Genomic DNA, 18635 nt, shown 5'->3' with positions numbered 1-18635 from the left:
AGTAACAATTTTACATAAAAGAATCAGAAGAATAAAAAATAATGACAACAGTTAAAATAGAAAAAAAAGAATCATCAAGCAATAAGGTTAGATAACATGGACAAAGGAACTACACAAAGTCCTCTCTTCTTCAGTTCCGCAGAGAATTCTTCATGCATAACTTCATTTATCGTCAATCCTGTCTCTGTTATGCATCTTTTCTCCTATAAAATTCAACAAAGATACAATGTATGTTAGTCCAAATTCAAATCTACTTTTGATAAAAAGAAGTATCAGTTTCATGCAACAAATGTTTCTTATTACCTCGGACGTAACATTGTCCGTGAATTTTCCATTATCTTCCGCACCATCCAATACAAAGAAACCCTAAATAAACCCCAAAAAAAACAAAATGTTAGAAAACTATAATTAACAACAACAAAAAAATTAAGAAACAGTCATATATATATATATATATATATATATGTATAATGTATCTAACCTTGGTTTTATTAGAAGGAGAAGAAGCTGTGTCTTCTTCATCTTCTTCTTCCTCTCCTTTTTGCTGTTGTTGTTCGTCTTCTTCTTCTTTGTGTTGATGAATGATTCGTCTCTTTTTAGGGTTAGTATTAATGTTGGTAGCCTTTCGACGAACAACATTATTAATCTTTGTGGTGCGGACAGGAGATGCAGCGTCCGAGATCATAGAGGAATCATTATCGTAATAATGACTCATTTCTTCTTCGGTCTCCACCATTTCATCATCGTCATGATCAATATCTTCAAAGTAGACTATCCAACTACTCTCTTCTTGATCTTCTTCTTCGTGTATCGTTCGGATTTGGTGATTGGAGAATACTCTTTGTCTCACGCAGGAGTTCTCCATTTGAAGTGTTTGGGGGTATATGTAAGAGGTGTGTTATGTGATGAAGCTGATCAGACTTTTCTTGGCAAATGATTGTGTTATAGAACAGGCTCTCATTTATATAGTAAAGACCAAGGTTTTTAGATCATGGAAGTTGGAGGTGTGGCACATTTTGGTCCGTTTGTCCTTTTTGTTTTTTAATAGATTTTTATTTCTTTTTAATATTTGTTTTAGTTTTATATACCAACTAGTTACGGATCTTATGTACTTTGTTTTTAAAAAATGACATATGTACTTTTTCAATTAGGAAAACTAAAAGATCACAAGATTCATCACAACAAGAGATTTGCTTGCGGTTTGGGGTAACATTTGTCTTTTACGTACATCTGAAATTTTTTATATCTGTAAAAGAAAAAATTATATCAAATAATTTGTTATTGTAATATTTTTCATCTGTATATATATATTTGCGTAAACAAACAAATAATCTTAGGTCTAAAATTAAATAAAGATAGTTTGGTTTGCTTGATGTGCAAGAACAAGAAAAGGAGGGAAAGTGGTCGGCCTTCTTGTGGGTTAGTGGATAATGTGTGATTGTGCACGTTTCACATTTCTCCTTGTTCTCTAAGTGAGTTTGCTAACTCTAATCCTTCTCAGATTATATTATATTATCATCATAAAACTCAACCAAAAAAAAAAGTGCACTTTCAATAATGTTCGATTTCGTTTAGAAAAGAGATGCATATTTTAAGCCGTGACCTAATTAATCAACAAGATTCACTCATTGACATCGAGATTATCTGAGAATTTTAAAATAGCTGACATATTAACGGTTAAAAGTCCATGATCAATACCTGAAAAACATTATGGGTTAAATATTACTAGTTGGTATATCTTTAGATCATTGGTATACTTATATAACTAGATATTTTACACTAAGAATTGTTTTATTACAGTTTGGAATCGGTGTTTCATTTCGTGGCTTTGCCATGAGCTCTCATTTCATTTCCTTTGCAGGTTGAATTGTGTTGTTGTATTTTATCTTCTTTATTTTCTTTCTTCTGCTACTTGTTTCTCGTGTAACTTGAAAATGGTATAAAATCTTCACATTGATACAAAAAAAAAAAGTTGTGTTATTTTTAGAATCCATGCATACCAAGTTCACGCAACAAAGTTGGTAATCATTGAACTATTATCATTTAGTTTTCTGGATAAAACCGTAAACTACGTACATACCAACCTACTCTATGTGACTATATATAGCATCTCTTTGTATATATCTCTTATATATTGATATATACAACTCTTTTGATAACTATCACACGATAAGCAGTTATGAATATTCGCTAGTGGCAACCACATATTAACATCATTATCATCAAATCTTCTTTTCACCATGACTAAATCTAATCTAGGTCAAAATTTCGACACCTTAACATTCATACGCATCGTCTAACGTCATACATTTTTGCGTCACCTAATTAAAATTACAAAGAATGGGTACTTTATATTCATAAAATAAAAATCTAAATTCAGTTCACACATTTCACATCTTGGATGATGGTATTAACAACCCAAAAATACAAGAGGTGTTACATCAAAGCTATTTTACTTAAATCCAATAGGTATTACATCTATCTAACTATATATTCTGTTCAATCCAAAGAATTTTTTCTTTATGAAATTGTCTTGCCGGACTCAAAAGGTTCAAGAATCGTGGACCAACTATATTATATACAAACCATTGATTTATTATAAAATAACCATGTATTAGTTATATACGTCGTTTTTTTTTTTGTTATTTGGCCTTAACCTCACTATTACCTTCATCACGTTTCGTTTTTTAATTAGTGTTTTTAAATTAAGTGAAGACTATTTTCGCCTGCTTGCCAAGTTATAATCCACATTCTCGTTGAATCTTTATTACCACTTCCCCACGAATTACATGTCTTGATCATTGACCAAAATTTATTTATTTCAAGAAGTAAGAACCAAGTACTCTCTCGAAACATTAATTTTTGTATTTGGCCGTCTCTCTTAAAATCATTTGATTTCTTATTTTTTTACACACATGTCATCTACTCTCTAGTTCATAGATGATGCTACTAAATAGTTTAATTTCTCGGAGACGACATATATTTCTCCTTTTAACAAAGAAATTTAAAAAAACCTAAAACATAGAAAACAAATTTCTATCTTAGGATGATATATATCATTTACGTAGGCTAAAATGGGGTTTCATTTAAAAGAAGTACGTTCATAAATTTAACTTCTTTATAAAACTCTAAAATTAGAATGTAGCTAGTATATGAATTACATGATCAAAACAATGAGGAAACTAGAAAGAAAACAACATTTATTATAAGATTCTTCAATTTTGGTTTGTCAAACAGATTATTTAAAATAACAATTCTCCATTTGTCGACTGATGTATTTTAAGTTCAGATCTTTTAAAACAGTGTGCTTGCGCAATATCGTCCATCTCATTAGTGTGCTTACGCAATATCTTTCCGCAAGGGGTCTTTTACGAAGTATAATAAAAATATTTCATAAAGAATAAAATACAAAATGACTATATATAATATTCGTAAGTTATGTATCAATCATGTATGTGTATAAGATTCAACCCAACAGGCTAAGTTAGTTTATGAATCTATGACGATTAAAAAAGACCACTACGACTAGTACCAACAATACTTGTTACCAAAAAGAGTATGAACTTCACTTGACACATCCTTAAGAGCGTATTTGCTGAATTTTCCCTCAGTTTTAATTAAAAATTTTAATCCAGCCGTGAGTAATTTTTGGAATCACTAGTTCACCATTTGTGCTTTTGTCTTTACAATTTTGTCGAGAGATCAAAAACAAACTAACCAAATCGAACTGAAGACGGTTTAGTTTCTTGTCAACCCGATTGGTTTTCCAATAATTAAAACTAATTTATACATTTCTATCATCCATCCCACGATAATAATGTAAATGTGTTAGTATGTTACTATTCTACCTTGCACTTGATATCGATTATCGATTGATGGTTTCGAGTTTATCAAGTTACTAGATTATGACCGCGATATACCGCGGGTTCTAATACAATTTTTTTGTTAATGTACTATTTTTGTTAATTTTAGTGATTTAGTATATAATTTGTGTTCTATATCACACTACAATTTTTGTTTAATTAAATCAGTTTGATTCGACATATTTTATATGATATTGTTAAAATAGTAAAATGAAGATTTGGTGGGCTTGGTCTTCTCTCAAGAGTTCAACATTCCTTCTACCTGAAGAGTTCATAACTCTTACCATTACCTCTGATTCTTCCCAAACAATCAGTGTAGCAATTGAATCATTGGAGATTTGTTTGAGTGAATCATCCAGCCCAAAAAACACATCCCCTCCTCAGATCTTAGCCGATGAAAAAAAATATTGCAGCATGTGTTTCTCTATTGTGAACCTAATGTTTATCAAGACATCAACTGACAAGATTCATAGCCCTATTAAAACCATCTAAGCCACCATACTCTACTTCCACCAGTTTAAAAATACGATCTGTAAGCCAGAGGTTTAACTCTCCATGCAATGAAGACATGAAACTCTCTTCACCGGAAATTATTAACCCCTTCACATTAGGATCACAGTAATACCGGTTTGCATAATGTGCAGCTATGTTATGATATCTAAGGTTTGAATTTTCCCCATATGGCCATCGAAGCTCCACAGGGAAATTGTACTCGTATAGAACCTCATGTACTGTACTTCTCAATGTTCTGAACACGACCCGTCTTCTATCCATCACCATAATTCTGTATTTCTCAAGGGGAATAAGCTATTGATGGAGAGGTTCAGTGTTAAACAGAGCACCAAACTGGAAAACCGAGGCTTTTATGGGTTCAAAAGGCTTAAAGTTAGTAGTGAATATCTTTTAGTGTCTTCCTTGTCAACGATGGTGCATGTATTATCAATTCAATCCTATCATGTCACATAATCTGTCATGTAATATAACTCGTTTGTGTTATTTTGAAACTTTAATATGTTTAAATATTCATAATTTTAAACTTTTTATTAAGTTTAGATATATCAGTTATATATTATAAACTTCTTAAAATTTTATAATTTACTATATACGATAAATTTACTATATTTGTATGTTAGACATACACTTTTTATATTAATTGAGTAAGACATGTTCGTTTTAAAAATTCAAATTACAATATATGCAGACAATATTCTTTTTATTAACTTTATGTATTATATGATGATTTACATTTAAACTTTAAAATCAAAAAGAGATGATAGGAGAATAAATTTTTTTAATCTAGAATAAATTTTCTAAATATCTATATTAAATGTAGAAAATTATATATATGTTTTTTTTTAATTATGTTTAGTTATAAGGATAGTTGAGAGAGTTAACTAAACTTGTTTGAATATAAATATAAGCATTTAATGGCATTCAATGGTAAATGTTTCCAAAAACATATTTTTGAGCAAAAAGTGCTGCAATTATACTATTATAGATAGATGTTGCAAGAGGGATGCGATCATACCATCACTAATGCACCGGATCCCATCAGAACTCCGCAGTTAAGTGTGCTTGGACGAGAGTAGTACTAGGATGGGTGACCTCAAACAATGTGGTAGGCGTCAAAGTTAATCCTCTCGTTAATCTTTAGAAGAGTATATATACAATCCCAAAGAACCCTAGAGAATATTATAGACTTGAGGACCAAGACTCTTTACAATAGGAAATATAACATAAGTGAAGATATTTATAGATATTTATACAATGGTCCCTAATACTCCCCCTCAAGTTGGCGCATGAAGATCCCGAATGCCCAACTTGCGCAAAAGATAAGAAAACTGTGGACCGCCAAGAGACTTAGTGAAAATATCAGCAAGCTGGTTGGAAGTGTGTATCTTGAAGGTCACAATAAGCCCAGCCTTGAGTGCGTCTCGTACAAAATGGCAATCTGCTTCAATGTGCTTAGTACGCTCATGGAAAACAGGGTTTGCTGCAATATGTAGAGCAGCTTGATTATCACAGAAAAGTGGTATAGCAGTATCATGTCGAACCCCAAAGTAGGATAGAAGTTCATGTTCCCACTTCAATTCACCAGTCGTGTAACGCATCGCTCGATACTCTGCTTCAGCAGAAGAGAGTGAAACTGTCTTTTGCTTCTTTGTTTTCCACGCAATAGGAGACCCACCTAGAAGTATAACATAACCGGACAATGAGCAGCGAGTACGAGGACAGGTCTGATAGTCAGCATCACAATAAGCAGAGAGTGTAAGATCAGTATTAGCAGTCAACAAAATCCCTTGTCCAGGACAGCCTTTAAGATAGTGAACCACCTGAAGTGCTGCTTCCCAATGTTTGACCTGCGGTTTCTTGAGAAACTCTGCAAGAATATGAATAACATAAGTAAGATCAGGACGTGTAACCGTGAGATACACTAAGCATCCGACAAGACGACGATATCGCCCTGGATCAGCATAAGGACCTTCTTCAATGACTTGCAACCGATGATTCTCTTCCATTGGTCTCTCAAATGGCCGAGAGGCTAACAGTCCACATTCGTCGATAATATCCAAAGTATATTTGCGTTGAGACAAATAGATACCCCGAGGAGATCTCGCAACCTCAATACCCAGAAAGTATTTGAGATGACCCAAATCTTTCATTTTAAACCGAGAAATAGTTCTTGAATTATTGCCACCAATCAACAGATCATCAACATAGACTAAAACGTATAGCCTCACATCCCCACATTCTAAGTAAAATATTGAGTAATCAGGATATGTCTGAACAAAACCATACTCGAGTAAAGCATTTGTTAGTTTGGCAAACCAACAACGCGATGCCTGGCGCAATCCGTACAAAGACTTGCGAAGGCATAAAACTTTATTTTGACCTGATCCTCGATAACCTGGAGGTAATGTCATGTAGACCTCTTCCTCTAAGTCACCATGAAGAAATGCATTGTGAACATCCATTTGATGCACCTCCCAATTCTTTGCAGCCACCACTTTAAGAAACATTCNGTGAAGATATTTATAGATATTTATACAATGGTCCCTAATACTCCCCCTCAAGTTGGCGCATGAAGATCCCGAATGCCCAACTTGCGCAAAAGATAAGAAAACTGTGGACCGCCAAGAGACTTAGTGAAAATATCAGCAAGCTGGTTGGAAGTGTGTATCTTGAAGGTCACAATAAGCCCAGCCTTGAGTGCGTCTCGTACAAAATGGCAATCTGCTTCAATGTGCTTAGTACGCTCATGGAAAACAGGGTTTGCTGCAATATGTAGAGCAGCTTGATTATCACAGAAAAGTGGTATAGCAGTATCATGTCGAACCCCAAAGTAGGATAGAAGTTCATGTTCCCACTTCAATTCACCAGTCGTGTAACGCATCGCTCGATACTCTGCTTCAGCAGAAGAGAGTGAAACTGTCTTTTGCTTCTTTGTTTTCCACGCAATAGGAGACCCACCTAGAAGTATAACATAACCGGACAATGAGCAGCGAGTACGAGGACAGGTCTGATAGTCAGCATCACAATAAGCAGAGAGTGTAAGATCAGTATTAGCAGTCAACAAAATCCCTTGTCCAGGACAGCCTTTAAGATAGTGAACCACCTGAAGTGCTGCTTCCCAATGTTTGACCTGCGGTTTCTTGAGAAACTGTGCAAGAATATGAATAACATAAGTAAGATCAGGACGTGTAACCGTGAGATACACTAAGCATCCGACAAGACGACGATATCGCCCTGGATCAGCATAAGGACCTTCTTCAATGACTTGCAACCGATGATTCTCTTCCATTGGTCTCTCAAATGGCCGAGAGGCTAACAGTCCACATTCGTCGATAATATCCAAAGTATATTTGCGTTGAGACAAATAGATACCCCGAGGAGATCTCGCAACCTCAATACCCAGAAAGTATTTGAGATGACCCAAATCTTTCATTTTAAACCGAGAAATAGTTCTTGAATTATTGCCACCAATCAACAGATCATCAACATAGACTAAAACGTATAGCCTCACATCCCCACATTCTAAGTAAAATATTGAGTAATCAGGATATGTCTGAACAAAACCATACTCGAGTAAAGCATTTGTTAGTTTGGCAAACCAACAACGCGATGCCTGGCGCAATCCGTACAAAGACTTGCGAAGGCATAAAACTTTATTTTGACCTGATCCTCGATAACCTGGAGGTAATGTCATGTAGACCTCTTCCTCTAAGTCACCATGAAGAAATGCATTGTGAACATCCATTTGATGCACCTCCCAATTCTTTGCAGCCACCACTTTGAGAAACATTCAAATCGTAGTCATCTTGGAAACAGGAGCAAAAGTTTCTTCATAATCTTTCCCTACAATTTGTCGATTCCCCCGAATAACCAGACGTGCTTTATAGCGTTCGATAGAACCATCAGAATGATGCTTAATGGTGTAAACCCAACGACACCCAAGTGCCTTTTTCCCGGGGGAAGATCAGTTTCATACCATGTATTAAGCAATTCAAGAGCATCAACCTCAAAACCCATTGCCTTGCACCAAACCTTAATTTGAACAGCTTCAGCGTATGTCTTTGGTGCCACTGCAGAAGTAACTACCGCAAGAAAAGCCCTGTGCTTATCCCGAAAAACGATCACATGTAACATAGTTTGAAATCGGATAGAGGACCGTACCTGGAGGTGAAGATGCTGAAGTGGGAGTGTGTGGTGAGGGGTCAGTTATACATTGCGTTGTGTTCAGGATATAGTCATTCAACTTAACTGGAGGTTGCTTAGGACGTTTTCCAATTCCCAATTCTGGTTGCAGATCAGAAACCAACACAGGTTGGCTAATCTCCCCCTGAGATCGATCAGTCTCCCCCTTAGATTAATCAGTCTCCCCCGTAGATTGATTAGTCTGCCCCTGAGATCGATCAGTCTCCCCCTTAGATCGATCAGTCTCTGTATCCAATGGTAAAGGCGGAACCACTGTTGGATCGACCGATCGTGGTGTGAGATCGGTCGGTCCATCATCTTCTGTACTTTTATCCACAATCAACGATTCCTGCGGATTGGTCGGTCCGGCAAGAGGATTGATTGATCCTTCCTTGTCAAAACTCACAAAATCATCTTCACGCACATCCTCTTTCACTGTGGCATGTCGCGGAGCTGTAAGTGACTCTCTTGATACTGCAAATGGAAATACATGTTCATGGAAGATAACGTCACGAGATACAAAATATTCCTCCTTCTCGATATCAAAGACTTGCCATCCTATCTGACCATATGGATATCCCACAAACACACACTTGCGACCCTGTTCTCCAAACTTATCCTTATCACGTGACTTGTTATGAGCAAAACATAAGCATCCAAACACCTTGAGACGATCAAACAGAGGTACCAATCCATATAGTAATTCATAAGGTGTTTTCCCATGAAGGATAGTAGATGGTGTTTGATTGATCAAATGTGCAGCCGTCATAACACATTCTCCCCAAAATCGAATTGGTAAGCTTGCTTGAAACATGAGAGATCGAGACACGTTCAAGATATGACGGTGCTTGCGCTCGACACGACCATTTTGCTGAGGCGTATAAACAAAAGATGTTTGCTGAGGCGTATAAATCCCCTTGAGCACATAAATTCAGATCCATTGTCACTCCGCACCACACGAACCTTTTTGTCAAATTGTCTAGCAACATAGCACAAAATTTCTTAATAGAATCAGCTACTTCACGTTTTTCGTGAAGAAGATAAATCCAAATAGCTTGGGAGAAGTCATCCACAATAGTAAGGAAGTATGCGGCCCCCGAAGAGGAAATAGTACGATAAGGGCCCCAAACATCACAATGAATCAAATCAAATAACTCAGCAGCTTTATTAGAACTTTCATGAAAACAATCACAAGTTTGTTTAGCTCGAAAACATACATCACAAATGACTTTTGACTCCACAGTTTTTCCAACATCAACAGAACCCGATAAAAACGATAAAACCCTACTAGATGGATGTCCTAAACGGCGATGCCATAAGTCTCTTGCTCCTAAACTGGATGCTGCCTGAGCTTGAGTCCCCATAACACCTCGCAAAACATAGACCCCTCCACACTCTCCACACTCTTCACCGCCAATCAGCATCTTCGAAGTACGGTCCTGCAACACACATAAATCTTCAGTAAACGTCATTGAACCCTTTGTCAATTTAAGTAATTTAGCAACAGATATCAAAGAGCATTGCAATTGTGGAGAATATAAAACGCCCCGAAGCCACAAATCTCCCCCTAAACAAATATCCCCTTGTTTAACGGCAATTGCTCTATCACCATCTGGTAATCCAATCGAGCATGGATATATATCACAAACATTGCTCAAAAGGTCCAGCTTCCATGTCATGTGGTGAGAAGCTCCTATGTCGATAATAAAATCTACATTATCTTTCTTACTAGTCAGTTTGTCAACAGAATCTTGCTTAGTTGTGTTGACGAACTGTCGAACCGCACTCCACTGGTCATCCGTCAGTTGTGGGAAAGCACTCCGATCAAGCACCACTTTCATATTCCCAACATGAGCTGCTTGAACAGCATTCAGCTGTGGTGCTTGTGTGGAATTCGCACGACCTCCATTGCCTCTTCCACGACCAGAGGCTCCAAACGCTCCACCACCACGACCAAATCTCCCGCGAGCACCACCTCCTTTGCCGCGTTCACCAAATTCACGCCCTCTCTCTCCCCACCATTCGGGATAGCCTTTCAACTGGAAACAATCGGCTTGTGCATGCCCATACTTCCCACAATGAGTACATGTTACATCCTTTTAAGGTTCACGGTAAGGACAACTGCCACGTGATCCAGCTGCCACCGAGAACCCAACGACATCTGCGGTGTTTGTCTCTCTATTTCGTATCACCGTTTGTTGTCTCTCCTCCCGGATGATACGTTGATAAACTTGAGAAAGCTTCGGTAGAGGTTCTAAGCTCGTAATTGTAGAACGTACTGTTCCAAAGCGAGCATCATCCAAGCCGTTGAGAAACATGTTAAGTCTCTCTTCATCCCGATCCTCTTCCAGTTGAGCAGCCAATTCCCCACATGTACACGTCCGAATTGGCTTATATATTGCCAATTCATCCCACATCTTTTTGAGCTTCCCAAAATATACCATTACGGTATCCCCTCCTTGTCGACAATTTGTCAAGGCTGCCCGAATTTCACCTATCCGTGGTCCGTTTCCTGCAGAAAACTGTAGTTGCAAGTCATCCCAAAGAACCTTTGCTTCATCAACCATGGAAACAGAGGTTCTAAGCGTGGGTTCAATAGTATTCATGAGCCACGCTACCACCATTGAGTTTACGACCTCCCATTGCTCTATCTCCTCTTCCGTCAACGGCTTGGTGAAAGAGCCATCGATGAATCCCAACTTTATCTTCGTCCGCAAGGCGTTCCGCACATGCTTGGACCAATCTTCATAGTTCTCTCCCCTTAGCTGCACCGTGGTGATTAGATTCTCTGGTCCGTCAGATGGATGAAGGTACATCGGTGAGAGTGTAGCCTTATCCACCGCCGTGTTTTGTCCCCACTTGCACCGCCTTTCGCGAGTGCGATTTGTTTGTCACCATCTTCTCCCGTAGTCATTGTTTCTTTCTTATTTCTTCTTTTTTTTTTTTTTCAAACCCGCTCTGCTACCAAAACAATGTGGTAGGCGTCAAAGTTAATCCTCTCATTAATCTTTACAAAAATATATATACAATCCCTAAGAACCCTAGAGAATATTATAGACTTGAGGACCAAGACTCTTTACAATAGGAAATATAACATAAGTGAAGATATTTATAGATATTTATACAATGGTCCCTAATAACCTCCCGGGAAGTCCTCGTGTTGCATCCATCCCTCTTTTTTTGATTGTCAAAACAAAAAAGATAGATGTTGCAAGAAACTAAAAACATAGAAACAGTTTACAAGCCTTTCTTTCACAAATCACAAGCCACTATGATGATCAGGGCCTACCTTTCTATAAGGCAAAGAAAGGTTTATCTTTAGACCATCCAATAGTTAAATAGAACTGGAGGTCAACACAGATGTAGCCACCGCTATATTCAGAGATGGTCACACTTCCTTCACGCTAACACTGGTCTGGTCCATATCATTTCATCACAGCTTCGCCTTGTTCTTCTTCCTCTGTTTTGCCTTCTGATATCGTTGTTATTCTGTTTCTATATCTTTTCAGCTAAGTTGGTATATTGGCGTATGCAGCATACTACGGTATGCTTGTGTGCGTGTGTTGTTTATTTCTAATGTAAGTGATATACACATTTCATATAACTAGCACTTAGAAGACCTATATAATATATGAATATGAAGGATAACGAAACATTGAGCTTTAATATAGACAAACAATCAAGAAGACCTATAAATGTTTATTTCTTTATGATTTTTGTCAATATAAAACTTCAGCTGATCAAATTGTGAGGGAGCCTATTATTGCTATGTGAGAGATATGGATTCTATAAGAAAGCCTAGGTTGCTTTATCGTGTTCATTGAGAAATAAAGGAGAGAGATGATCGTGAATCCTTTCAGCATGGTTAAAAATAAACTTCCCCATACACACAAACTTTGAGTACTACTAAAACCCAAAACCGAACACGTAGCAATGTTTGGATAAAAATTGCATTGGAAAATAGAACCGGAACAGAAACGTACCAGTTTTGGTTTACAAATTGTAACCGAAACACATTTAGCATAAAATTAGCGACGAAAATACACGAGGGTCTTAAATCAAAATACAACGCTGAAAGAGTCATCAAATACTGGATTCATCATTGGATCTTAAATCAAAATACAAGAGGGACTTAAATCAAAGTGGAGGTTTGAAACCAGCCTTAGCAAACTCCTCCATAATGATCTTCTTGCTAATTCCCAAGTTCAAATCTTTTTGTTTTTTAAACCTCAAGTCTTCCTCGGCTTCTACTTTTCCCACCAGGCCGTCAAAGTTTTGCCTCCCTACAACCTTCTTATTTAAAAGTTAAAACCAGTTTTGCACAAAATTATCTATTTAATAATACTATTAAGCATAAAACTACATTGTATAAAATAAAAAATAAAATTAATTTTTTAAATTTCTGTTTTTTAAATAACATGTTATTGTATTAACTAAAGTAATATTTTGAAAAATATTTTAGATTAATCTAGCTTAAGTAATATCAATTAAAATAATATTGGAATAAAATTTAAATTTATGCATAATGGAGCTTCATTTATAAATATTTTATTTTCTGACCTTAGAAAAACAAAAAATAAGAAAATATAAACTATTTAATTGAATTCATAACTATGTAAAATATGATTTACTATAAAAAAAATTACTATGATCCTATTACAAAGGAACATGTGTCCATCTTGATGAGAGAGAGGGTCTCTCTTATGACTCAAATTTTGATTTAAAAGTATTTTTATATCCAAATCTAATGTCTCTTTTGGTTTAGAAATAAACCGGCTTTGAATCGATTCGATTTAGATGTTGGTTTAGGGCTGGTTCTTCTTGAGCATTCGTCGTTCTTAAACGAAATTAAAACTTTGTTATAGCAGCAGCAGACAGAGCTCAATTAAACAAAAGGTTTTAAAGAACACAAAACCCTAAATTCGTCTCGTTCGAATTAGAGAAATTTTATCAGAATTTTAATTGAAAGATCCATTAAATTAGCTGGAAGAAGTGTAAAACTCCCATGGATGATGATTCACAAGTCAAAGCTCTAGAGGAGAAGCTGAAGAGTCAGCTTAGTCAGCTTGAACTTGAGCACGCTGTGTTCGACAGAATGGTTTACAAGAATAAGAACCAGCATCGGAGATGCTCCTATTTCCAATACCTTCTCAAGGTATGTCTTTTTCGATTCTCTTGTTTTTGGGTGGAGTTCAATTTTAGCAAAATCGATTTTTGTTTTTGTTTTGATTGCTTCTCAGGTGAGAAGGGATTTGAGAATTTTACGAACAGCAAACATGGAGGGTATACTGAGACCTTGCTTTCATGTTATTTCTGGGAAAATAAGTAAACAGAAGATTCATGTTTTGGAGAGGTATGCGTTTCTCTCTTTCTTCTCTTGAGATTTTTACTGATTTATGAGAATTTTGTAATAAGGAGCTTCATTTTTGGGGTTTATATGTGTAGCTTGAAGTTGAAAAAATGTGATACTGGGAAACCAAATGTCTTGGAACGACTTCGTGGAACTCTTCATTTACTCTCACAGGTATGCTCTTCTTATGAACCTCTCTTTTGTTGCTCATACATGTGAAATTGATTCTGAGTGTTCTGACTCATCATTGTCTTTGTTGCAGATGACTGAACCCATCTTAAAGGCTGCTAGGTATTAATTGACTCATGAGTTCAACTCTTTGTGTAAATCTCTTAGACCTAATCGCATTCGGTTTATGATATTTGTTCTACAGTGGGATATCTACTCTGCTAGCTCGTTCATTTTTCGTAGGATTTTCTGTGACATTTTTGGCGCTGCTTGCACGTCTCAGAGTGTTAGTTCAACAAGTAAGTTCACTTTTATTTTCGTTCTGCCTAATCCAAACAGAACTAAAAAGAACATTGTTGGCAGTTTCTCCAGTCTATGATCTGATAGGCACACACTGTGATTGATCTTGTTGTAGTTATAGTCTGCATTATGTGCTTATTTTCTGTATCAATTTGGGTTTATGCAGATATTACTTGATGCTGTGACAGTTTTCAATTCGGTTACCTCTACATCCCTGAAGAAACAGTCTGTGAAGATAGCACAGGATGGGGTTGAGGTTGGTCAAAGCTTCTTTGGGGGACCCTTTCGTTTATTTCTTACATAGTTCAATGATCATGTCAGTTAACTCTGTTTTTTTCTATTGGAATTGAATACAGGTGTTCCGCGAGTACTATCCAAAGGAAGAAGAGTGCATGAGCATCACAATGTTGAATTGTGTGTGGAAGACGGATAAATATGTCTTACTCGAGACATTACAGAAGCATGAGAGTAGTAAACCTATGGAGGAAAACGTTTCAGAAGATGCTACAACTAGGGATTCTTTGGTACAGTATCAAACATCTGTTTCTCCTCTTGGGGGTAAGAAAATTCACAGAATTACGTATTTGGTTGTTCTTTTTTCGTTCCCAAGTTCCAATGTCCTTACTACCTAGATCTAGTCAGAACCACTCACTTGTCTCATACTTGTATAGAATTCTGCCTATAGAGTTTTGGTTTAGATGGCTAAAGTGTTGCAAGATCCAAATTTTCGATGTTTTTTTGTACTTAACTAGATAATTTGTTTCTCCGATTGAATTCTGCCACTTGCAGAAGAGTTCTCTCCTTTGCTTGATGTAGACAACGGTGGTGTTACTGTGAGAGAAAGTTCTTCTCCCATTGCTGAAGCAGCTTCGTCCAAGACTGATAATGCGATGCAACCAGAAGATTCAGAAAACCCAGAAGATGCTGTAACGAGGGAGTGTTCAGTTCAGTATCATACGTTTGCTTCTACTCTTGGAGGTAAGAATCTCCAAAAAATCACTGTTTGGCTGTTTATTTTTGGTTTCCCTAGGCCTAGACCGTATGCTGGTTATGTACATAGCACCGATCGATTATGTAGGCTTATACTTTGCTTTTAGATGGGTTTTTATTGTTAAGGACCTAGTAGATACAGAAACTCACTGTTTTGTACTTCACTGAAAGAGTTTTGCTTTCGACTTAATTTTCCAATTGCAGAAGATATCCCTCCTTCTCCTCTTATTGGAGCAGATAAAAACGGTGAAGCTAGTGCTACAGAGTGTTCGACCCCCTTTGCTGAAGCAGTTTCTTCCAAGACTAACAATGGATCCCAAACAGAAGATACAGAACAACCCGATGATGAATCTACAAATCCAGTGAGCCCGGCAAAAGTTAACACAGACACAAAAAAAGCGAGTTGCAGAGCAACCAAGGTGGCGTTTCTACCCGTGAAAAGACCTTCCTCTGCAATAACTCAAAGCACCATAGAAGAACCCCCAAAGAAGAAACAAGAAACAGGCGAGAAAGACAAGAAGGAAGAAGATGGATTTTATAATTTACTCGTCCGCGGAACTCAAAAAGACAGTTTGTTCTAGCAAACGCATACATTTCAAAACCCAACTTATGTGGTTCCTTTGGGGTAATACCAAGCTGCGGAGTCAAGCCTTTTGAGCAGTGTAGTTAAGGATCAAGTCACGGATCTCTTCGCTGCTGGCTCTGTCTATAGCAGTTCTTCCATCACCATCCTTGACTGAGCAATCAGCACCGGCTCTGAGAAGCTCCTCGATCTTAGGTCTGTCACCTTCTGTAGCGGCTAACAGCAACAAGATATCGACTGGATGAATGTTTAGGTTAAGAAGAGCTTCCATCTTTGAATAGGTACCTTCTACCGCAAGCATTCCCATGTAGTTGAAATACTGCAAAAACACATCAAGAACATAACATTTATTATTACACATAAGATCAAATGTTTGTTAAATAATATATTCGTTCACTGTTTTCTTTACAATTCAAAGAAGTTGGCATTTGCGTTTGTGTTTGAGATCATTATCCAAGAACCAAAGTGGAGAATTTGATTAATAAGTACCCACAGATGCATCAATGATTAATCAGAACCCAGCCTAAGGCTCTTCCTCGTAAAAATTATAAACCAATTTGATTCGAGTCCAGAAGAAGAAAAACCTGTTCAACGTCGTCTCTGTCAAAGTCGTCACGAGACTGACTGCCATAGATTCCGGCATTTTCAGCATCGACACCGTTCTTGCCAAACTTGAACCAACAAGTTGTTCTTGACCCATTGGAGGGACCGAGTCTGGCTGGTCGGATCTGAAGCTTTAAGTTTCGGGTACCGAGAAACCGAGAGGAGAGCAGCGTTGGGGAAGAAGAAGAAGAAGTGGTGGAGAAGAGTGAGGTGGTCAAAGAAGGTGCGCAGGAGAAAGAGATAGAAGAAGAAGCCATGGCTCTCTTAATGCTTTCAACTAAAGCAAAANTGTGTGCTTCCTCTCGAAATTCTGGTCATCGAACTTGGCCCCGTACATCGACTCGCCGCCTGTTCTGTTCCCGGCTGTGAAGTCTCCTCAAGTTTNAGTGGTTTTATTATCCACTCATTTTCTCCCTTTTATCTTAAAAAGACAATAAATAATATTTTGATTAATTTCCACCGTTAGATTTGAGATACTGTTTTTGTCTTTTTTGTTTTTTTGTTTTTTTTTCTTTTGTGACAACCAAGAAAAAATAGTTTCAAAGCAATCTATTTTTTTTTTCTTAACAATCATTATTAGTTGCTGAATGACAACCCTTTTTGTGTGTGTGTGTGTGTGTTTTTTTTTTGTCAACAACTTTTTTTTTGTGTTTAAAACTAAAAAAATCTCATAGTCAAACTTTTGTTTATTTTAAAAGCATATATATATTTTTTCTTACTTTGATTTTTTTCTTCTCTTTAAATAGATATTTTATTTTTGGATTTCTAATAAAACTTAAATTTATTAGTTCAAAACTAAAGTTAAATATTTTGTAATTTGTTCCCATTAAATGTGCTCTATAGGGTAAGAGGCAATATCCACCCATATCATCAAAATCAAGATCATTGATCTATGCAAATTAGACCATCAATTTAAACATGTAACTTTGAATGCAAAAATGAAGTTTTTTTCTTAAATTTTGTTGTACATTTCTAACAGTAGACATGATAAACACTTCATATATATGGATCGAGATGATGAATGTAAATTGTAAAATAAAAATATTAGAAGAATTGATCAAGATGAAAATTCACTTGGTACTTCTAGTTTAAGTATTCGATTCATGCTTTATTTTATCCTACACAAAAACACAATGCAGAAATTATTCATAGGAGACTTCTAAGATGATGGATCCTAAAGAGAGCTGACCACAATCGGCAACAACCCCTACTTCGATGGCTTCCCAGACAAATATCCGACCTTCTCGATGACCTTGACGACGTCTAACCCTTCCACCACCTGCCGAAACACCACATGCTTACCATCGAGCGAATTGGTATTCACGGTGCAGATGAAGAACTGAGATCCGTTGGTGTTGGCTCCGGCGTTCGCCATCTACAGGATTCCTGGTCCTGTGTGCTTCCTCTCGAAATTCTGGTCATCGAACTTGGCCCCGTACATCGACTCGCCGCCTGTTCTGTTCCCGGCTGTGAAGTCTCCTCAAGTTTATGATGAAATCTCCTCCCTGGCACATGAAATTATTCATAGGATAGTTAGTTATGGTTAGCTTAAAGAAAACAAAAAGTAAACGAACATTAAAACAAAACAGAGTGAAAGTGAGAGATGACTCGATTGCAGTCGAAAATGGTTTTTATAGACTTGCAGAAACATAAATTTTGGAGCGAATAATTTGATTTTTGACTTAAACTTTCAATTTATTGCTAAAAAATTTTAGATCACAATCTTAACAAAAGAAACTAATAGAGATATATTAGGAAACAATATTTATAAATTCAAAATAATCTAAAATCAAATATCTTAAACCCAATTGGTAATAAATTAGATATTATACGATAATCATTAAGTATAGATAATTTTGGTAAGTAAAAAATTACTAAATAATATGAGCGAAATTAGTAATAAAGATTGATTCATATAATAAAAATCGTAATTAAGAGGTTAGTAATCCGATACTAAAAATAAGGAAAGTAGGATCTGCGTCACTCTATTCTTGATCCGAATCTATTATTCCTAAACCGATTAATATTAGTTTATTAAATCGATTAATTAATAATTAATTCAATGGCAGTCTTGTAAATAAGT

The 18635-nt window shown here is 36.5% G+C and overlaps 3 protein-coding genes across 3 annotated transcripts; 1 reads left to right on the top strand and 2 right to left on the bottom strand.

Moving 5' to 3' along the window:
* On the bottom strand, positions 75 to 908 carry LOC104758391. The gene is made up of 3 exons (XM_010481250.2): positions 482 to 908; positions 304 to 366; positions 75 to 203 (listed from the first exon to the last, which is right to left on the bottom strand). Exons 1-3 carry the CDS (start codon positions 863 to 865, stop codon positions 75 to 77), a joined length of 576 nt encoding a protein of 191 aa, XP_010479552.1. The 5' UTR covers positions 866 to 908.
* LOC104758389 lies at positions 13429 to 15947 on the top strand. The gene is made up of 9 exons (XM_019239029.1): positions 13429 to 13713; positions 13799 to 13911; positions 14004 to 14082; positions 14171 to 14199; positions 14282 to 14375; positions 14543 to 14632; positions 14733 to 14934; positions 15166 to 15354; positions 15571 to 15947. Exons 1-9 carry the CDS (start codon positions 13564 to 13566, stop codon positions 15945 to 15947), a joined length of 1323 nt encoding a protein of 440 aa, XP_019094574.1. The 5' UTR covers positions 13429 to 13563.
* LOC104758390 (protein LHCP TRANSLOCATION DEFECT) lies at positions 15879 to 16834 on the bottom strand. Its single transcript, XM_010481249.1, has 2 exons — positions 16534 to 16834; positions 15879 to 16268 (listed from the first exon to the last, which is right to left on the bottom strand). The coding sequence occupies exons 1-2, from the start codon at positions 16807 to 16809 to the stop codon at positions 16011 to 16013; spliced, it is 534 nt and encodes a 177-aa protein (XP_010479551.1). The 5' UTR covers positions 16810 to 16834; the 3' UTR covers positions 15879 to 16010.

The sequence above is a fragment of the Camelina sativa genome, chromosome 17, assembly GCF_000633955.1.
Source record: "Camelina sativa cultivar DH55 chromosome 17, Cs, whole genome shotgun sequence".
Taxonomy (NCBI): Eukaryota; Viridiplantae; Streptophyta; class Magnoliopsida; order Brassicales; family Brassicaceae; genus Camelina; species Camelina sativa.
This window is presented reverse-complemented; position numbering and strand designations above follow the sequence as displayed.

Bases quoted from the DNA above. Each gene is read 5' to 3' on its own strand.
- LOC104758391 (XM_010481250.2), bottom strand. From the start codon at position 865: ATGGAGAACTCCTGCGTGAGACAAAGAGTATTCTCCAATCACCAAATC. The intron at 367-481 runs GTTAGATACATT...GGGTTTATTTAG, and splicing joins CTCCTTCTAATAAAACCAAG to GGTTTCTTTGTATTGGATGG. The intron at 204-303 runs GTAATAAGAAAC...TGAATTTTATAG, and splicing joins CGGACAATGTTACGTCCGAG to GAGAAAAGATGCATAACAGA.
- LOC104758389 (XM_019239029.1), top strand. From the start codon at position 13,564: ATGGATGATGATTCACAAGTCAAAGCTCTAGAGGAGAAGCTGAAGAGT. The intron at 13,912-14,003 runs GTATGCGTTTCT...TTATATGTGTAG, and splicing joins AAGATTCATGTTTTGGAGAG to CTTGAAGTTGAAAAAATGTG. The intron at 14,935-15,165 runs GTAAGAAAATTC...TGCCACTTGCAG, and splicing joins ATCTGTTTCTCCTCTTGGGG to AAGAGTTCTCTCCTTTGCTT.
- LOC104758390 (XM_010481249.1), bottom strand. From the start codon at position 16,809: ATGGCTTCTTCTTCTATCTCTTTCTCCTGCGCACCTTCTTTGACCACC. The intron at 16,269-16,533 runs GTTTTTCTTCTT...GTGTTTTTGCAG, and splicing joins ACAGAGACGACGTTGAACAG to TATTTCAACTACATGGGAAT.